Genomic DNA, 20,225 nt, shown 5'->3' on the forward strand with positions numbered 1-20,225 from the left:
CATAAAGGCACGTTATAGGTAAAGATTGAAATGCTTCCTCCATTTGAAAAATTATGGACCAAAAAATTTGGACTTGGAACTGACCTCAATTTACAGATAACTTTAGTTTTTTTTCATAAAAATGGCTGAATGGTATTTTCATAAAAAGTTTTACACCATTTTCACAAACATTTATTAACTGTCATCTGACATTGTTTTTTCTTGTCACTGCCTTCCAGATAGTACTAGGCATCACAGTTTGTTTTTTATGAAAAAGATATATTTTATTTTGAATTGACAACAGTTTGACTTCTCTGGAAATTAGTATTTACTATAACTGAGAGTCAGTTGTTACATAGTTAAAAAAAACCTCTCAGATCACAAATTATAATTTTGCTATATAAATTACCAGATGGATTGAGAAACTGAGGATCAGAATTAATTTAATTGTTTTTATTTGACTATGAGAAAATGTGAACGAGTGAGACTAAAAAGCTGATTCATCAGCTCTTATCTGGACAAGGAGTTTTAATGATTGGTAGGCATGTGGAAAATCCTTCTCTAAGCCTCAGATAGTTTTCTTATCCACCTTTTTCAGTCTCCTTGTAAATAGGGTGTCAGGAATTGCGGAGAGGTGGAATGGTTGTTAGGAATGGTACACCTAGAAAATGTCTGGCCTTTTAAGTCTCTCTTTTAGGGTATACTGATACGTTTATTCTGAACATTCCATAATTTGTGTTTCTATGTTTAATTAGCTTACCTTTAACGTTAAAGGTAAGCTAATTAAGCATACTCCGTACTAACGCTAAAGTGGACATGACGTACACCTTATCTCTTTTAATCTTATAGCATTCTCCTTTAACAAACAGAAAATGGATGAAAATAAAGAAACTGATTCAAAAGATAGTGGAGAATATGAAGATGACTTTGAAAAGGACCTGGAATGGTTGATTAATGAAAAAGAAAAAAGTGGTGCCAGCATAATAGAGGTATATATAAATTGTCAACAGAGTTCATAGTAATTATATTAACAAAGTGTTTTGTAGTTCTTGAGGCGTTTCACATATATTATTTCATCTAAACCTCACAAAATTCCTTTGATATACATAGAACAAGTGTCATTATCCCCATCTTAGAGATGAGAAAACTGAGGCATGGAGAGTTTAAACGTCCTAAGGCATAGGACTAATTAGTGAGAGAACAGCGATTAAGTTAGCACTTAATAAAGCCAAAATTATAATTAAAAAATTAAAATTATAATTTACATAATATAAATAATTTATTGCATCAAAAGTAAAAAACAAATAGTTAATTTCTACTTTATATGAACCTGGGTAAAATCATGGGGTTATTCTTTTAATATACCTGAAAAATAAAGAAAATCCTCAAAAACATGGACTTTCAGCTAATATTGGAAACCTTAAGAGTGAATTTTAGGGGAATGAATATACGGAAAAAAGTAAAAGGTCGAAGACTGAACCATAGGAATATTTGTAGGAAAAAGTGGATCCATTAAACATGATTCTGTACTATTTATCAGACATGTAGAAGGGAAGTCCAGGAAAATGAACCAGTTCCTGGTTCACAGAAGGTTCCTTCTTTCTCTCTTTACATATATAGAGTGTGTAGGTGTATCCATATATATATGTGTGTATATATATGCAAATGTATTGACACTAATTATATATGTGTATTACAGTAGATAATATATAATTATTATGCATAATATAATTATTGTCAATAAATAGGGAAGTAATAAAGAAAAGGACCAAGATGGGGATAAAAAAAGGTGACTTTAGAGGAACATTGATCAGAGTAGTTACAGCAGAAACCAGATTTAAGAGAGTTAAGGAAAATAATATGAGGAAATGAAGGCAGCAGGTTTTACATCACAACTGTCTCTTAGTTCCTTCTTGCTTTCTTATGCAATGGAGAAGACAGATAGGTTAGATGATATTTGGAAATGGCAACAGAGTAAAAAGTGAAGACTTTTCTAAGATGACTTTTACATGGGAGTTTTATGCATCTTTAACAAAAAAATAATCAGAATGAGTAGAGGTAGAGATACCCAGAGCAATAATGCGGAACCAAGGTCTCATGACTGGAAGAGTGTGAGAGCCACAGCACAGGGTAATAGAATTAGAGAAGTGATAATGATAATTCATTGTTTTATTTCTTTCTTCATTCATTCAACAAAAAGTAATCATCACTTGCCATGTGTCAGAGGCTGTTCTAAGTGCTGAGGATACAGCAGTGGTCAAAACAGAAAGCTGTAATGAGTCTTGCTCATTCTGGTGGATTATTACAATCACTTTTTCCTTTGTGGCTGGTAGGAAAAATGGATGACAGAGCTTGAAACAGGGGTGAGGGTCGGGGGAAGATTTTATTGTAGTGGGTTTTACAAAGAAGTGAAAGCTAAAGGAGAATTTGGAAACAGATACTATAGAAATGAGCCAGAGAATCAAATAAGGCTAAAAAGAAAAATTACAAGGCAGAGATCTTAGTTGGTCTTAGTTATTTGGTAGTCATTTTAGGGGGCCAGGTTTATTTACTTATTGGACATACAGCAGTGTTGTACAGGTTAGGAAGAAGAGGCTGTTAGAAATGGTGACTGAGCTAGTAAAAGAGGAAGGGAATTTTAAGGGGTTGAAGAGAGCAGGAAAGAGTAGCTCCCATGGAACTCTTTCAGGAGGAGAGAATTGTCTGAGAAAGAGAAAAAATTATATATTTTAGGGGCAAAGTGTTTGGTAGGTGAGGATACATGTTTGTAGGAGAGATGCTAGGTAAGAAACCATTAGTTAGAAACAGATGTGGAGCAGGGTTTTGTGATGTGATAATGCTGGTTTACTGTTCATGTGGAATTAAATTTTTTAAAAAAGTAAGACCAAGTTATATAATGGTGTTTAACATAGATTACTGGAGCCTCTGAAGAGAGCTGAGGAAAGAAAATCTGATCCAGAGCTAAAACTTGACCTGATATTTGGGTATAGGTCCTGCAGAAAATAGCAGCAATACTAATCTGAAAAAATTATAGGAACCTCAAAATTATTAGGACTTGACCAAAGGCAGTGACCTTGTAATGGTCCTGGGGAGAAAGATATCTTTTTGAAAAATACAAATATTACAAGGAGAAAACATTTAGAAATATATTCTTCTGAAACTGTAAAGAGAGGAAAATTTTATAGAGGGAGGAATATTAAAATAATATTTTGTAGGTACATTTTTATACATTGGCATAAAATTAAAAAAAAAAAACCGGTCTAGTACTTAGCAACATCAAATTCAAATTTAGAGTTAAATTTTTCCTGAAGTGCTTTTCCCTTGGGGTGCTCATAAATATGAATTAGAAAATTATGAGTGAAGTATGAGCAGGAAGCATGTAAATTTTCCCACTTATAAAATAAATTACATGAGTATGAAAATCCATTTTGGATTGTCTACATACAAATGGACAAAAGAGTGTCAATTTTTACTGAAAACAAATCTCATCTCTGTTTTTCTAGATGGCTTGTTGGAATGAAGAGAATATTAACCAAGGCTTAAAAGAGAATGAAACAGAAATAGAACATACCAAGCAGCTTTCTGATCCTGACAAATCTTTCAAGGATGAGGTTTCATCAAGAAGAAATGATGTCATTTCTGTACCAAGTATTCAACCTTCGGATCCCATATCAGATTCAGACAGTGAAAACTCTTTACAGGAATCCAAACTAGAAAGCCAGCAAGACCTGGAGGAGGAAGAGGATGAGGAAGTAAGGAAGTATATTATGGAGAAAATTATACAAGCCAACAAGCTTCTACAAAATCAAGAACCCGTGAATGATAAAAGGGAACGAAAACTTAAATTCAAGGACAAATTAGTTGATTTGGAAGTTCCTCCTCTGGAAGACACTGATACTTACAAAAATTATCTTGAAAATGAAAGTAATGTGTCTGGAAAACTGTCTCAGTTATGTATTTCCAATGAATTGGGACAAGAAGATGTGCTCCTGTCACTTACTGATGGAAATTCTGAAGAAAACAAGGATAGGAAAATACTAGTAGAGAGAGATGGAAAGTTTGAACTTCTGAATTTACAAGACATTGAGAGTCAGGGGTTTTTGCCCCCCATTAATAATGCTAATTATACAGAAAATGAACCTCAGCAGTTGTCACCCATATCTCCCAGTTTATCTGTCAGTGGAGTCAAGAAAGAAGAGCCAATAGCAACAATTCATGCTCTAGCTCACTCATCAACAGAAGAGCAACTGGCTTATATCCCTCAGCCACCAGCCAACCCCAACACTCATCCAGGTTCTGCTGCCAACTCAGATCGAAGTAAGGGGAATGGAAAATCTAGTCATAGGACACGGTCTGCAGATGTATCTCCAGTGACCTCAACATACCGTCTCTCTCCTCGACAGAAAGAACTGCAAAAACGACTAGAACAAAAGAGAGAAAAGCTAAAGAGAGAGGTGAGAGCACAAGTGGGCATTATATTGAAAGTAGAATATGTTTTTATGTTTTATAAATGCTGTAGGAATTGAAATGGTTCTTCAAATTATTTGATATATCTACTTGCTTGTTTTGTTTCTCTTTTGTTAGATTAAGTGGTTAAGTGTTAAGAATCTGTATTTATGGAACAAGCACCGTGATTACCTTGGTCCTTTCTTGTAAGGATCACAAAAGCATAGTAATGAATGACCCATGTTAGAGCTAGAGGAGACCTCAGTGATGACTTCATCTGATCCTTTCATTTTAAAGGTGAGGCTCAGAGAAGTTAAGTGACTGCTGAAAGTAATCTTGTTATGAGGTAGGTGAAAATCAGATGTCAGATGAAAAAATGAAGGCACAAATTTGTTGGGGTTTAGGAGGCAACAGGTGGGACTGGATTATATTCTCTGGGGTGTGTGTGTGTGTGTGTGTGTGTGTATTTCATATATCTTCCAGGCCTACTGATGGAAGACATTTTCACATATTGAGGTATGGGGAAGACATTCTGGCTTATACATAATTTGTCTTGAACTTTATGCTAACTAGAACAGCCTGTCTTATGACCTGTAAAGCATACATTGTACATCTGCTTTCACCATTAAAGATAAAAAAGAATGTATTTACCAGATTGCTTAGAATGTCCACTTTGAAGATAAGATAAATGCTCCCCCACTTCCCATGATACCAATTCTAGTACTCCTTTGAAGATGAGGTTCCCTTCCCAGACACCAAGGTCATACTGACTTACTGTGTACATGTTAATCTGTCTCTTTGGAAACCTTGAAGGGATGTACCCCTCTCACGCTTGATGTTTGTTCTTTGTTCTGACAAGATATAAAACTATGGTCCAAGCATCCAAAATGGCACTGGGTGGTCATTGTGGATGTGGTTTCAGATGTGTTCCTGTATCACCGAGAACTTGAATTTTCTGAACTGTATCAAATTCAAGTATATCAGCAGACCTTTCCAAAATAATATCTGCCAGCTGCAACCTTATGCTCTCAAGGTCTCCCCTTGAGATACCATTTCAGATACCAACCATTTCAGATACCAACCGATCCTTGCTTAACAAGCACCCTTATTTCTTGCCAGCTTCAATCCTAGTTCTTGACAAACAACTTATGTAACTTTGCAGTTTTTGCTTATATATATGCCTCCCCCATTTTGTAGTCCAGTGGAACACCATTCAAGTGCTTCTTGAATTTGTGTCTCCTGGGCTATAGTCCTTAGTTTGGCTGGAATAAAACTCTTTTCTATTCCTATTACAGATTATTTTCATCAACACTACAATTCCTTGATTTCAGGGGTTTTAGTTTTAGATTAAGAATAGAACCTCATAACCTAAATGAAATGTCTCCAAAATGCCATACAGAATCCAAAATTATTATTATTTTGGGATTTATGTTTTTGCTCTTAAATAAAAGTATTTTATAATTCAAAATTCTAGGTACTAAAACTGGGGGATTTTCTCTAAATTACTTAAATCAGCGCCCTGGTTCTCTGTTTTACTGGATACCTGATAGCATGAAGCTGAACCATATGAAATGTCTAACTGTAAATACCAAACTGCAACAGAATCACAGTTAATAGAACCTTACAATTAGAAGAAACCTTAGAGATTATTTTACAGGTGAGAAAACTATAGTCTAGATAGTTTAAATAACTTTACTGAAGTCCCTCAACTTGTCTGTAGCAAAGTCAAAATCCCAGTTTTCTTGTCATTTGTTGAGAAATGGTATATTTTCTCCTTATGTAGGAAATTATCATGGAAATTTCTGGCATTTAAATCAAACTCACATTAGCAGAAAAAGATAAAAAAATGAAGTTAGTAAGAACGTGTCACCTATAGCACACTCAGGTAGGAATCTGAAAGGGTGCATACTTAATAAAATTTTGCTTACTTGGGTACTGAAATCTGAACTCTAACGGTCAGACTCAGCTTACTTGGTTCAGGTATATAATAGGTACCTAAAAGGATCTGTTAACTCAGAACTTTATGATAACACAAAAGAATTTGTTGAGAATAACTGAACTATATGTTTGCTGTACACACACATACATCTATGTGTGTTTGTGTATATACTTCTGTAAAAGTTATGCAGGAGGTTTTATATAATTTCAGTGTCTTTTCACCAATGAATTAATGGTAATCTTTAACTGGTATGACTGATGGATAGTTCTGTTTTTCTTTTGATCCTCTTTTTTAGGTGTGAAACACTATGTTTTGGGATATACTTTTCTCATGCCAGGATCCTCATAACTAAATTTCCCTTTGCTTATGTACTTGCTGAAGGCATTGTCTTTAAGTGCTAAGACTTTAAAATGTTTTTAGTTGGTTTCAGGAGAAGGCTTTCCTTTTTTTATGCCCAGCAAAATATTTGCTGGGTTGGGCAGCTATACTCCATCTCTCTACACTAAGTGCATCATTTCATTGTTCTCTTTGGCAACTGTAGTATCTGTGCTTTGGCTGATATCTTCTGTATAATCCAGATGTTCCGTCTGGAAACATAATTGTCTTACAATACTGTCTATATTCATGCAAGGCATCCAAAATCCTTTTGGTAAAAATGAACTTAAATATAAAATTTAATATTTAATAAATTCACATATTATATAATGTAAGCTCCTTTAGGGCTTAGAAAATAGTATACTGGTATTTTAAAAGACATTTTATGCTGTTAATTGGATAGAATTTTTCCTTTCCTTCCTATATTTTGTTCAATCAAAAAGAATTAGAAGGGCTTGCTATATTGTCAAAATGTAAGGAAAGAACTCTGAATTCCATTATTTGAAAACAGTTTAAACATGGATTCTATAATTCAGTTTATTTCCATGCTAAAATTTTAGTATTGGAAGAGACTTAAGAGCTTGTTAATACAACTTCATTTTATAGATGAGAATATTGAGTTAAGTGGTTTGCCCAAATTGACATATTATGATGGCAGTATGATTGTTAATCAGATCTCCTAACTTCTAGCTTGGTGCTGTTTCCACTATGATATGCTGCTTTGTTCCCAGTAACTATTTTATAACTCTTCATAACTGGTTTATACTTAAACCAGTGAGGTACTCTCACTTCTAGTTTAAGTAACTCTCTTTTATAACATTAGTTGAATAATGCAGTTTTAAAAGTGCATTTGGTTCTCATAGTTAACTAATTACTTAAATATTTTTCTGATAGCAGAAATGTTACTTTATGATTATACACTAGTTGAAAATACTTTTAAACATTATAATAAAAAATCTCAAACACATACGAAGGTGCAATTAACCCCTGTGTCTCCATTACCCAGATTCAAAAGTCATTTGAGATGTTGGCATATTTGCTTCATCTCTTCCTTTTTTGGCTGAGGTATTTTTTTTTAAATTAAGTAATTAATTAATTTATTTTTGGCTGTGTTGGGTCTTCGTTGCTGTGCACGGGCTTTCTGTAGTTGCGGCGAGCCGGGGCTACTCTTCATTGCAGTGCGTGAGCTTCTCATTGAGGAGGCTTCTCTTGTTGCGGAGTATGGGCTCTAGGCGCACGGGCTTCAGTAGTTGCAGCGCGTGGGCTCAGTAGTTGTGGCTGGCGGGCTCTAGAGTGCAGGCTCAGTAGTTGTGGCGCACGGGCTTAGTTGCTCTGCGGCATGTGGGATCTTCCCGGACCAGGGATCGAACCCACGTCCCCTGCATTGTTAGGCGGGTATCTTAACCACTGTGCCACCAGGGAAGTCCCTGGCTGAGGTATTTTTAAAGCAAGTCCTAGACAGCCCATCATTGCTACTTGTACACTTCAGAAACGATTGTACATGTCAGAAAGAAAATGATTATAGCATTTTGTTTTGTAACCACAATGCCATGTATCACAATGAGCAAATTTAACAATAATGTAAAAAATTTTAAGATTTAAGATGTTTATAGACCCCATGTAGTGCTTCTAGAGTGTGGTGTTTTTTTCTCTTTTGCACAGCTGCAATTGGAGGAGTTAAATACCAAGAATAAACTAGGAAGTGAAGGAGAGATCCAAGGAATTCTTGAACAGCATGTTGTATAATGTAGATCTATGTAATTGTATACTTTATCTTGACAATTTAGTTTATCTGAAAAGTCTTCATTTTTTTCCCTAAGCAAATTAGAGGTCCTGTTTTTTAGGGAGGCCCAATTTACAGATGGAAAGTTTTAGGGGCAGGGAATCCTAATTTCAGACCTCAAAATGTATCTCTCTACTTTGATAACACATATATAATTTTATTAATTTTTCATTAATGTGTTTGGATATTCCTTCCACCAGGAAGAACAAAGGAAAATAGAAGAAGAGAAAGAAAAGAAAAAAGAGAATGACATGGTGTTTAAAGCATGGTTGCAAAAGAAGAGAGAGCAGGTCCTAGAAATGAGGAGAATTCAGCGAGCAAAGCAAATTGAAGACATGAACAGTAGAGTAAGTAAAACTTCTCTGTGAAAAACAAGTTCATACAGATATGAAAGTTGAATTTATTTACAGAAGGGAGTCTATCAGACTAAAAACCCATGGAAGAAGTAGAGAAAGTGGTCCAAGAACTACCCTTGCAAAAGATGCCACATGCAGATGACTTATAATTAAATTCTAAGAAGGCTTGTAAAAATCAAATGATTCCTACTTTATTCAAACATTTATAGCACAGAAAAAGGAAAGCTACCAATTCATTTTTTTAAGATAGTATAACTTTGATATTTAAATAGGACAATGCACACAAAAACCCTACAGACTGGTCTCACAAGAGTAGACGTGTAGAAATCTTATGTGAAAAGTAACAAAGACATCAAATTATTTAATTTTTTAAAGTTCAAAATATACAAAAAACCCAAGAGAAAGTAAAAAAATCATCTATATCCATACTATTTAAAAAGTGTATATAAGGTAAAAATTGAAAATTCAATCCTAAGCCCTTCTAGGCTCATCCCCTAGTGGTAACCACTTTTAACAGTGTGCTGCAAATCCTTCCAGGTCTTATTTATATTTACATGTTTATCTGCTAAAAATTTATTATACGGTTTGCTTTTTTTTCACTCATTCATCAAGGACATATTTCTAGATCATTACATTTAGATCTTTCTTTTCAAATAGGTGCATGATATTCTACTCTTCAGAGGTAACTTAATTTATTAAACCATTCCTCATTTGTACATATTTAGATTGGTTCTAATACTGCTCTATTAATTAACAGTGCTGTTGTGAACATGTGCATTCTGTAGGAGAACATCAATATTCTGTAGGAGAGTTTCTTGGAAATTTATGACTTATTGGATGTCCAAAATGAAAGCTGTGGTTAAACATGCAAAATTAACCTCCTAAAAGATCGTATCAATTTATAGTCCCTCCAGCAGTATAGAAGAGTGAATGTTTAACACATCCTGTCTAACATTGTACGTAGTTTATTTTCTTAATTTTTCTTCGAATTAATAATATACATTATTATTGTATATGAGCCTGTGTGTATTCTGTGAATTTCCTATTTATAGTCTTTTCTTTTTTGTTTTATTTTTCTTATCGCATTGTATATTAGAGATTTTAATCCTTTGTCTATTATGTCTGTAAATATGTTTTCGTAGGCTGACAAAATGATATATTTTTACATTTATTATGCCATTTGTAGAAATATTTAGCTTTTAAAATCTTGGAGTGGATGGTACCTTTTAAGGTAGTAGACCTGAAACCACAAACTAAAAGAGAAAATATTGAGAAATTTGACTGCAACTGTATAGTAAAATAATACTATGCTATAACCAAGTAGGGTTTATTTTAGGAAGGAAATTATGGACCAATAATAACAAATCTATTAATATATTCAGTACATAATAGGTAGATAAAGGAGAATTTATGGTTATCTTGAAAGATATAGAAAGGGTATTTACTAGTATTTATAATTTATTTTTAAGTATTTCTAATAAAATGTGGGTTACAGTATAAATACCATCTTAGGAAATACTATAGGCATACCCATTAAAGTCAGAGATAGGTAAGGCTCCCCTCTATAATAAATAATTTTATTCTGGGAGTTCTATCCAATTTATTAAGAGAAAAGGAAATGAGGTATAAGTATTAGCAAAGTGGTGTTTTATATTATAAATATACAAAAATTTATAGTCTTTCTGTATTACAGCAAAAACCTCATAGAAAAATATAAAAGGGGAAGGAATATAGGCATATATAAAAAACTTTGAGCTGAACAGGAATGTGTAAGACCTCTATGGAGCGTCTTTGCAGGGGACCAAAAAGGTGAATTTGGCAAATGAAAACAAATATAATATTCCTAGATGGGGGGTAAAATACTATAAATATATGAGTTCTTTGCTAAATGAAAACAAATATGATACTCCTATAATATTCCTGGATGAATGAACTAAATATTAAAAAGATTTGGGTTCCTCCAAATTTACCTTTATATTTAATGTAATATCCTAAAAGCTGATTAGGACTTTTAAATTGTCATAATTGTTAGTGTTACTATTAATATTTATATTATTAAAGCAAAACTTTTGAATTTTCCAATAAAAAATGGGCAAAGGATATGTATAGTAAGTTCCAATATGGATAAATATGGATGTCCATAATATATGAGAGCAAGATACAAATTTGGTAGAGTCAAAGAAATGCCAATTTAAATTTTTTCATGTATTCGATAGATATTTTTTTAACTGCTTACTATATGACAGATGCTATTCTAGGCACAGCATGGAAAAAATAGGTTTATTTTTAATTAATTAATTAATTAATTTGTTTGAGCTGGGTCTTAGTTGCGCCAGGTGGGCTCCTTAGTTGTGGCTCGAGGGCTCCTTAGTTGCAGCTTGCAAGCTCCTTAGTTGTGGCATGTGGGCTCCTTAGTTGAGGCATGCGGGCTCCTTAGTTGTGGCAGGCGAACTCTTAGTTGCGGCATGCATGTGGGATCTAGTTCCCTGACCAGGGATTGAACCCAGGCCCCCTGCATTGGGCGCATGGAATCTTAACCACTGCACCACCAGGGAAGTCCCAGAAAAATAGGTTTAGTCTATGTTTTATAACACTCATCTAGTAGGGATTGAAAAAAAAATTTTAAGTCTCAATGTAAAATAAATTTATAATTATAAATAGTGATGAATGCTATGAAAAAAAGGAGCTATGAGAGATCATAATGAGGGAAATATGTGTATCAGGAAAGATTTTTCTGTTGAGTAAAGTAGAAGTAGAAATTAGGCCAAGAATTAGAGGAATTTGTTTTAAGCCAGGAGAACATGTGAGAATGCCTGAGACAGGAACTAACCTGGTGAGTTTGAGAGGATCCAGAAAGTGAGTAGGAATCAGATCATGTGGCATGTTGGGGTCTATAATTTTGTATTTAATCCTGTCATGGGAAGCCACTGAGATTATTTAAACAGAGGAGTGATACATTAGATTTGCAATTCCACAAGATCACTCTGACTGCCATGCTGTGAATGGATTGGAGGGGGCAAGAACAGATATGCGGAGAGCACTTAGAAAGCATATATAGTTGTCTAGGTGAGAAATGATGGTGACTTGGGCTAGAATGATAACAGCAGAGAGAGAGAGAAAGAGAGATGTGAAATGTGATATTTGTTTTAGAGTATTAATCGAAGGAACTTCATAATTAACTAGATATGTGAGTGAGGAAGAATGAGGTGTAAAGAGAATACACCAGGTTTCTCTTCTGAGCAACATGATGGGTGATGGTGCCACTCACTGGAGCGGTAGAAAAGATACTGATTGGGGGAAATTATCATTTCAGTTGCTGAGTTTGAAGTACCTACAAAAATTTCAGGTAAAGATGTTGAAGATTGACTGAAGAAATGTGTCTAGTATTCAGGACAGAGGTTGGGACTGGAAATATGAATGAGAAGATTAGTGATTTCAAAGATGGGGATGTGGATGTGGCTATTGGAGTGGGTGGCAAGTGCAGTGAAGAAAGGCGGGGGCTTCCCTGGTGGCGCAGTGGTTGAGAATCTGCCTGCCAATGCAGGGGACGCGGGTTCGAGCCCTGGTCTGGGAGGATCCCACATGCCGCGGAGCAACTGGGCCCGTGAGCCACAACTACTGAGCCTGCGCGTCTGGAGCCTGTGCCCCGCAACAGGAGAGGCTGCGACAGTGAGAGGCCCGCGCACTGCGGTGAAGAGTGGCCCCCGCTTGCTGCAACTGGAGAAAGCCCTCGCATAGAAACGAAGACCCAACACAGCCAAAAAAATAAAGTAAATAAATAAACAAATAAGTCAGGAGCTCTAAAAAAAAAACAAAGGCGTAGAAAATGAAAAAATGAAAAATCTGTGAGGCTGGATGTCGAATGGCTCATTCATTTAGTTGTAAGTGTTACTTGGGATTAGGATGGAGAGGTACATTGAGCCAGTTGTGACCAGAGATTGTTAGAGTAATATAGTCAAATAATACAAATATCAAAGGAGTGTGGCTTTACTTAAGAGTAGAGAAGAAGTAGTTCTCTACTCTTCAGGAGTTCTGAAGAAGTACGAAGGAATAAAGAGTATATTAACTTCTTCACCAGACCTCTGAAGTACCTGAAGTATGGCAAAAAAATGCAGCTTCCATTTGAGAGAGAAAAGCTGTGTCTTACGGGAGAATCAGGATTTGGGTAAGAAAGGAGGTTTAAGGCCAGGGTCCTAGCAATGGTTTGGGAGAATGAGGGATGTTTGGAAGTCTTTATATTATTGAATGGGAATTGTAGAGAAGAAACTAGAAAGATTTTGGAGGGAGTGAAGGAATTGGAGATTGGGTAGGTTAGAAGGATAGCACATTACTGTAGTATTTAAGAGTAAAGAAGTTGAGAGGAGCTTATGTTTCAATCACTGACCAAGAAAAACCCCTGTGACTGCACTGCTGATAATTTCCTGGGGGATGAAGGACCTTCAGGCCTCATGGCATTCAGCCTAATGTTATATTTTTATTGGGCATTTGTAAAAATAAATGTACACCTTAATTTTCTTTTGTGTTCTATTTAGAGATAATAAAACTTTGAATTATATTCTCTAAAAACATGAGCCACATTGAACTAATTTAAAATTTTTTTGGTTAGAAGGTATCATGGTTATATATTTCCCTTTGGTATTTTAATTTTTTGCTATATTTTAAGTCTGTCTCAAAAATTAACTTTAGCTAGAAATTATATCATAAACGAATAATATTCTGAAGAACTTCTGTGAAATTTGTCTCTACTGAAGCTGAGCTATAGTATACTTTGGCAGTTGATTAATTTGGCTTATTAATGCATTGTGATAGTAAGTGTATTTTGCTGGTCACTTCTGTGGGATATTTTGTATAATGTGAGTCATAGTTTCCAGAAAATATCTTTAAAATACATAGATTGTGGAATGACCTATTTTACATTGAATTAAAAATGCTTTTAGGTGATGGAATTTTTATTGCCATTTAAGGAGAAATAGCTAAAAATGTCTTTCCATCTTTGTAATGAGCTTTGCTTCTCTTGGTCAGTGTTATATATAAATGATACGTGTGCACTGTATGTATATACACACATATGTAAGCATATGTATGCGTGTCATCACTCTATCTAGGTGAACTCTCCGTGGACACTTGCATACATTTTGTATTCTACATTTGGATGTTGTGTTGTATTAATGTCAATGGGCTGAAGTTGGTCGATAATGTTGTTTAAATCTTCTATATCCTTACTGTTTTCCCCCTCTTCTATGAAGTACTGAGAAAGTTATGTTAAACTATCATTGTGTACTTGTCTATTTCCCTTCTAGTTCCATTGGGTTTTGCTTCATATTTTTAAAAGTTTTGTGTGTATGCATTTATGAATTTATGTCTTCCTGATTGAATGACATTTTCACATTATGAGTCCCTCTTATCTTGAAATCTACTTTGATGTTAATGAAGTCACAGTAACCTTCTTATGTTTAACATTTGCATGTTATAGCTTATTTCATATTTTAATTTCAATTTATCTGTCTTTATATTTGAAGAGTTACTTGTGCAAACAGCATATATTTGGATCTTTTAATCCAGAAAGTTGTTACTTTTAACAGGAGTTCATTTATATTTAATTATAATTATTGATAAGGGTAGGTTTTAAGTTTACCATCTTGATATTTGTTTTCTATTTGTTCCATTTGTTTTTAACTCCATTATTCATCTTTTTTCTGCCTTCTTACAGAGATAATCAAGTATTTAAAAAATGTTCCATTTTATTTTCTTATTGGCTTTTAGTTATACCTCTGAATTATTTTTGAAATCATTGCTTTAGGGATTATGATATGTATATCCTAAATCATTATCAGAAATAGATTGTTTTTGAAGTTTTTTTAAAATTTGATATGGACTTTTGGGTTGACAGTTTTTTGGGTTTTTTTTTCCTTTCAGAACTTTACAGATGGTGTTCAGTGGTTTTCTTGCATCCATTGTTTCTAATTAGAAGTCAGTTGTAATTCTTATCATTGTCCCTTTGTATGAAATGTTTTTTCTGTGGCTACTTTAAACTTTTTCTGATGTGAATTTCAGCAGTTTAGTAGATATGTGACTCTCTTTGAATTTGACTAACTTGGGCTTTTCTGAGCTTCTTGTATCTGTAAGTTGATGTTTTATACCAAATTTGGGAAATTTTTGCCCACTATTTTTACAAATATTTTTTTCTGCCCTATTATCTTTCTCTTATTATTCTGGAAATCCAGTTTTACATATGATAGGATACTTGCTGTTATCTCAGATGTTACTAAGGTTCTGTTTGTTAAAACATTTTTTCTTTTTTCACCTTGCATAATTTCTATTGATCTATCTTCTGGCATTGACATCACTTAGGCAATGTCCAATCTACTGTTAAGCTCGTTCAGGGAATTTAGGTTGTTTTTTGTCTTTTAAGTTTCTATTTCTTTTTTTGTGTGTATGTGTGATCTGTTTTTTATAGTTGTATTGAAATATAATTATAAATAAAATTGTAAGATAAAGTGTACAACATGATTTGATACACATATACATTATTAATGGATTCCCTCCATTAAGTTGATTAACATATACATCACCTCCCCCGTTTTTGGAGAAAAGATTTAAGTTCTACTCTCTTGGGCAAATTTCAATTATATAATACAGTGTTATCAGCTATACTCACCATATTATACATTAGATCTTCAGACTTCTTTCACCTTATAACTGAAAGTTTGCACCCTTTTACCAACTTCTCCCTATTTCTCCCAACCCCACAGTTCCTCATAACCACCACTCTCCATTTCTATGAACTACACTTTTTTTTAAGTTTCCACATGTAAATGGTGCTATGCAGTATTTGTCTCTGTCTGGCACTTATAATAAGTATTATATATATATATATAAAATATATATTTATTATTATATATAATTCTTCACTTATAATAATGCCCTCCAGGTTCAGGTTCATCCATGTTATTGCAAGTTATAGAATTTCCTTCTTTTTTAAGGCTGAATAATATTCATGTGTGTGCGTGCATGTGTGTGTGTGACATTTCTCGAGCCATTCATTCATCTACAGACACTTAGGTTGTTTTCATACTTTGTCTATTGTGAATAATGATGCAACGAACATGGGAGTGCAGATATCTCTTCCAGATAATGTTTTTTTTTTTTTCCTTTGGATATATACCCAGAAGTGGGATTGCTGGATCATATAATAATTCTATTTTTAATTTATTGAGGAACCTCCACACTGTTTACCATAACGGCTATACCAGATTACATCCCCACCAACCATGCACAAAGGTTCCCTTTTCTCCACATCCTTGCCAGCATTTGTTTTCTCTTGTCTTTTTTGATAATAGCCATCCTAACATGTATGAGGTGATATCTCATGGTGGTTTTTGTTTGCATTTTCCTGATGATGAGTGATGTGTTGCATGTTTTCATGTACATGTTGGCCATTTGTATATCTTATTTGGAAAAATGTCTATTTAAGTCCTTTGCCTATTTTATAATTGGGCTTTTTTCTTTTTTGCTATTGAATTATATGAATTCCTTGTATATTTTGGATATAACCCCTTATTGGACATGTAGTTTGAAAATATTATATCTCAGTCAATAGATTGCCTTTTCATTTTGTTGAAGGTTCCCTTTGCTGATCACAAGCTTTTTAGTTTGATGTAGTCCCATTTAAAAATTATTGCTTATGCTGTCTTTGTTTTGCTATCAAATCCAAAAAATCATTTCTAAGAACAATGCTAAGGAGTTTATCCTTGATATTTCTTTCTAGGAGTTGTACTGTTTCAGGTCTTACACACAGTCCTTAATCCATATTGAGTTGATTTTTGTGTATGGTGTAAGATAGGTGTTCAGTTTCATTTTTTGTATGTAGCAATTCCGTTTTACCAATTTCATTTGTTGAAAAGACTGTCCTTTCCTCATTGTTATTTTTGGTTCCTTTGTTGAAAATTAATTACCATATATGCATGCGTTGATTTCCGGCTCTCTGTTCTGTTCCATTGATCTTTGTATCTATTCTGCCAGTACTATAGTGTTCGATTACTTTAGCTTTATAATATAGTTTAAAATCAGGAAGTGTGATGCTTCCAGCTTTGTTCTTCTTTCTCAAGATTACATTGGATATTTGGATCTTGTACAAATTTTAGGATTTTTTTTTCTATTTTTGTGAAAAATTTCATTGGAATTTTTATGGGGATTATAATGAATTTTTAGATTGTATGGACAATTTTCAAATAGTATGGACATTTTAACAGTATTAGTTTTTCGAGTCCATGAGCATGGAATATCTTTCCATTCATTTGTGTCTTCTTCAATTTCTTTCATCAATGTCTTTTTGTTTTCAGCATATAGATCTTTCACCTCCTTAGTTAAATTTATTTCTAAGTACATATTTCATTCTTTGTGATGCTATTTTAAAAGGGCTTATTTGATTAATTCTCTTTCAGATAGTTTGTTGTTAGTGTATAGAAACACAACTGATTTTTTTATATTGATTTTGTATCCTGCAACTTTACTGAATTGGTTTATTAGTTCTAACATTTTTAGGGCGGTGAAGTCTTTAGGGTTTCTATATCATATAGAATAATATAATAATATCATGTAATCTGCAAATAGAGCAGTTTTACTTCTTCCTTTCTAATTTGAATGCCTTTTATTTCTTTTTCTTGTCTGATTGCTCCAGATAGGACTTCCAATACTGTGTTGAATAAAAGTGGTGAGAATGGGCATCCTTGTCTTGCTCCTGATATTAGAGGAAAAGCTTTCAGCTTTTCACTATTGTGTATAATGTTAGCTGTAGACTTGTGATATATAGCCTTTATTATGTTGAGGTATATTCTCTTTATACCCAATTTCTTGAGAGTTTTTATCATGAAAAGATATTTTGTCAAATGCTTTTTTGCATCTGTCCAGATAATCATATGATTTTTATCTTTTATTTTGTTAATGTGTATAACATTGATTGATTTGTAGATTTGAACCATCCTTACTTCTCTGGAAAATCCCACCTGATCATGGTGTATGATCCTTTCTAATATACTGCTGAATTAGCTTTTCTAATATTTCACTGAGTATTTTTACATCTCTGTTCATCAAGGATATTGACCTCTAATTTTGTTTTCTTGTAGTATCCTTGTCTGGCTTTGGTATCACAGTATGCTGGCCTCATAAAATTGGTTGGAAGTGTTTTCTCCTCTTCTGTTTATTGGAAGAGTTTGAGAAGGATTGGTATTAATTCTTCTTGATTTGATTTTCTAGAAGCCATCTGGTCTTGGACTTTTGTTTTTTGGGAGATTTTTGATTACTGATTCAATTTCATTACTAGTAATTAGTCTATTCACATTTTCTATTTCTTCCTGATTCAGTCTCGGTAGGTTGTATGTTTCCAGGAATTTATTCATTTCTTCTGGGTTTTACAGTATGTTGGTTTATAGTTGTTCATAATCGTCGTTTATGATCCTTTCTATTTCTGTACTATTAGTTGTAATGTCTCCTTTTTCATTTATAATTTTATTAATTTGAGTCCTCTCTTCTTTTGGTAAGTCTAGCTAAATGTTTGTCTAGTTATCTTTTTAAGAAATCAGCTTTTAGTTTCTTTGATCTTTTCTATTGTCTTTTTAGTTTCTGTTGTATTTATTTACACTCTGATCTTTGTTATTTTCTTCCTTCTACTAACTTTTGGCTTAGTTTATATCTCTTTTTCTAATTACACCTCAGGTGTAAAGCTAGGTTGGTTTTTTGATCTCACCTTCTTAGAACTGTCTTTGTTGCATCCCATAAGTGTTGGTATGTTGTATTTCCCTTTTCATTTGTGTCAGGCTATTTTTTGACTTCCCATCTGGTTTTTTCCTTTGACCCATTGGTTGCTCAGGAGCATGTTAATCTCCACATATTTGTGAATTTTCCAGTTTTCTTCTTGCAGTGGATTTTTGCTATTTACTGGACATGCCAAGTATAATCTCTTCTCAGATCCTTTGCCCTGTTACCATTGCTTGAAATACTCTTTTTCCAGATATCCCATAAATGGTTCCCTCACTTTCTCTCTATTGATAAATACCATCCTTTCTCCTCACCTCTCCCATTATTACTCTCTCTGACATATCAATCAGTCAATCAATCATATATTTTCATCTCCTTATCTTGAACAACACTTCCCTGTACAATTTTCTGTGATGATGGTAATATTCTATATCTGCAGCATCCAATAAAGTAGCCACTAGCCACAATGTGACTATTCAGTATTTGAATGTGACTGAGGTACTAAATTTCTAATTTTATTTAATTTAAGTAGCTACATGTGACTAGTGACTACTTTATTGTGTAGTGCAGGTATGGAATGTATGAGAAAGGGAGGCTTGTTTTTTTTTTTTTCTTTGATGCATCCCGGTAGCTATGTGCATGTAGATACTCTGTGTAGTAGATACTCTGTAAATAGCTGTTGAATGAATAGATGAACAGTGATACCCATCAATCCTGTTTATCCCTGAATTCTTAACTCTTTTAATCTATAATTGCAGACTGAACACTTTTTAGTCATCTCCAGACATTCCCAAGCTTTTAGGTGTTCAGCAATGGTCCTGTAGGTCCGTGGGACCTCCTCACAAAGTTCTGCATTATACATCAAAGATCCTAAATTGTATAAATTATATAAATTAGACTGAAGCATACTGGGCAATATGGGTTACAGATAAAGGAAAATGCAAGGTGTAGGAGGTGGTCTTCTCTATCACAGAGTTCATATTTGGTGAAAGTATTAAATGAATGAATCTTTTCCTTTTGTGTTCTAGCCAAGCATCCATGTGAGTCATGCTTTTCCCAAGACTAAAGAGCCCCAAATCTTTCCCTTTGCTCTCTTTATTCTCCCAAATAAGAGCTCTTTCAGCTATCCCTGAATATAGTATCCATCATGAAGTCTGAAGAACCATACAATAAGCTGCTCCCACTAGCCCATTCTTATGACAAAATCCTCATGGCTGTTATCCTTATGAAAAAGTTCTTATGGTTGAAAATCCTCATTGCCACCCTCCATAATAATAATTACAGTTTTGGAGATGGGCTTGGCAGTTAGCTGCTCTTGAAACTTAAAAACGAAAGTAGAATTTAAAAGAAAGTTTGAATAACACAAATGTTGGGTCATTGGTTTTCAATTCCAGTGGAGCTTCCATGGAGCTTCCTTCAGGAATTGATACCAAGACCTCAACTCACTCATACTGCCTATCCCCAACATTTCTTCAACCATGTTTTACGTGTATGTGCCGTTGTGCAAAATTATTTTATTTATCAAAGGGCTCAGCTTTGAAAAGTTTGCAGATCACTTCATTTATTGATTACCTCAGTAAGACTTTTGAAA

At 34.0% G+C, this 20,225-nt stretch overlaps 1 protein-coding gene across 9 annotated transcripts in view; it reads left to right on the plus strand.

Moving 5' to 3' along the window:
* CCDC181 (coiled-coil domain containing 181) overlaps window positions 1-20,225 on the plus strand; it is a 55,758-nt gene that overhangs the window by 4,929 nt on the left and 30,604 nt on the right. For 6 of the 9 annotated variants that reach the window (XR_014256873.1, XM_082438233.1, XM_082438229.1 and 3 more), the window contains exons 2-4: window positions 849-968; window positions 3,483-4,433; window positions 8,723-8,869. Coding sequence is in view for 8 of the 9 variants with exons in the window: in XM_082438229.1 (XP_082294355.1) it covers window positions 849-968; window positions 3,483-4,433; window positions 8,723-8,869 (1,218 nt within the window). In the remaining variant the exon portion in view is untranslated. Of the gene's footprint in view, window positions 1-828; window positions 969-1,006; window positions 2,309-3,482; window positions 4,434-8,722; window positions 8,870-20,225 lie in introns of those variants that run through there. The other 3 variants (XM_082438232.1, XM_082438234.1, XM_082438235.1) reach the window with 2 other exon arrangements.

This window comes from Balaenoptera physalus, assembly GCF_965194825.1.
Source record: "Balaenoptera physalus genome assembly, chromosome: 1".
Taxonomy (NCBI): domain Eukaryota; kingdom Metazoa; phylum Chordata; class Mammalia; order Artiodactyla; family Balaenopteridae; genus Balaenoptera; species Balaenoptera physalus.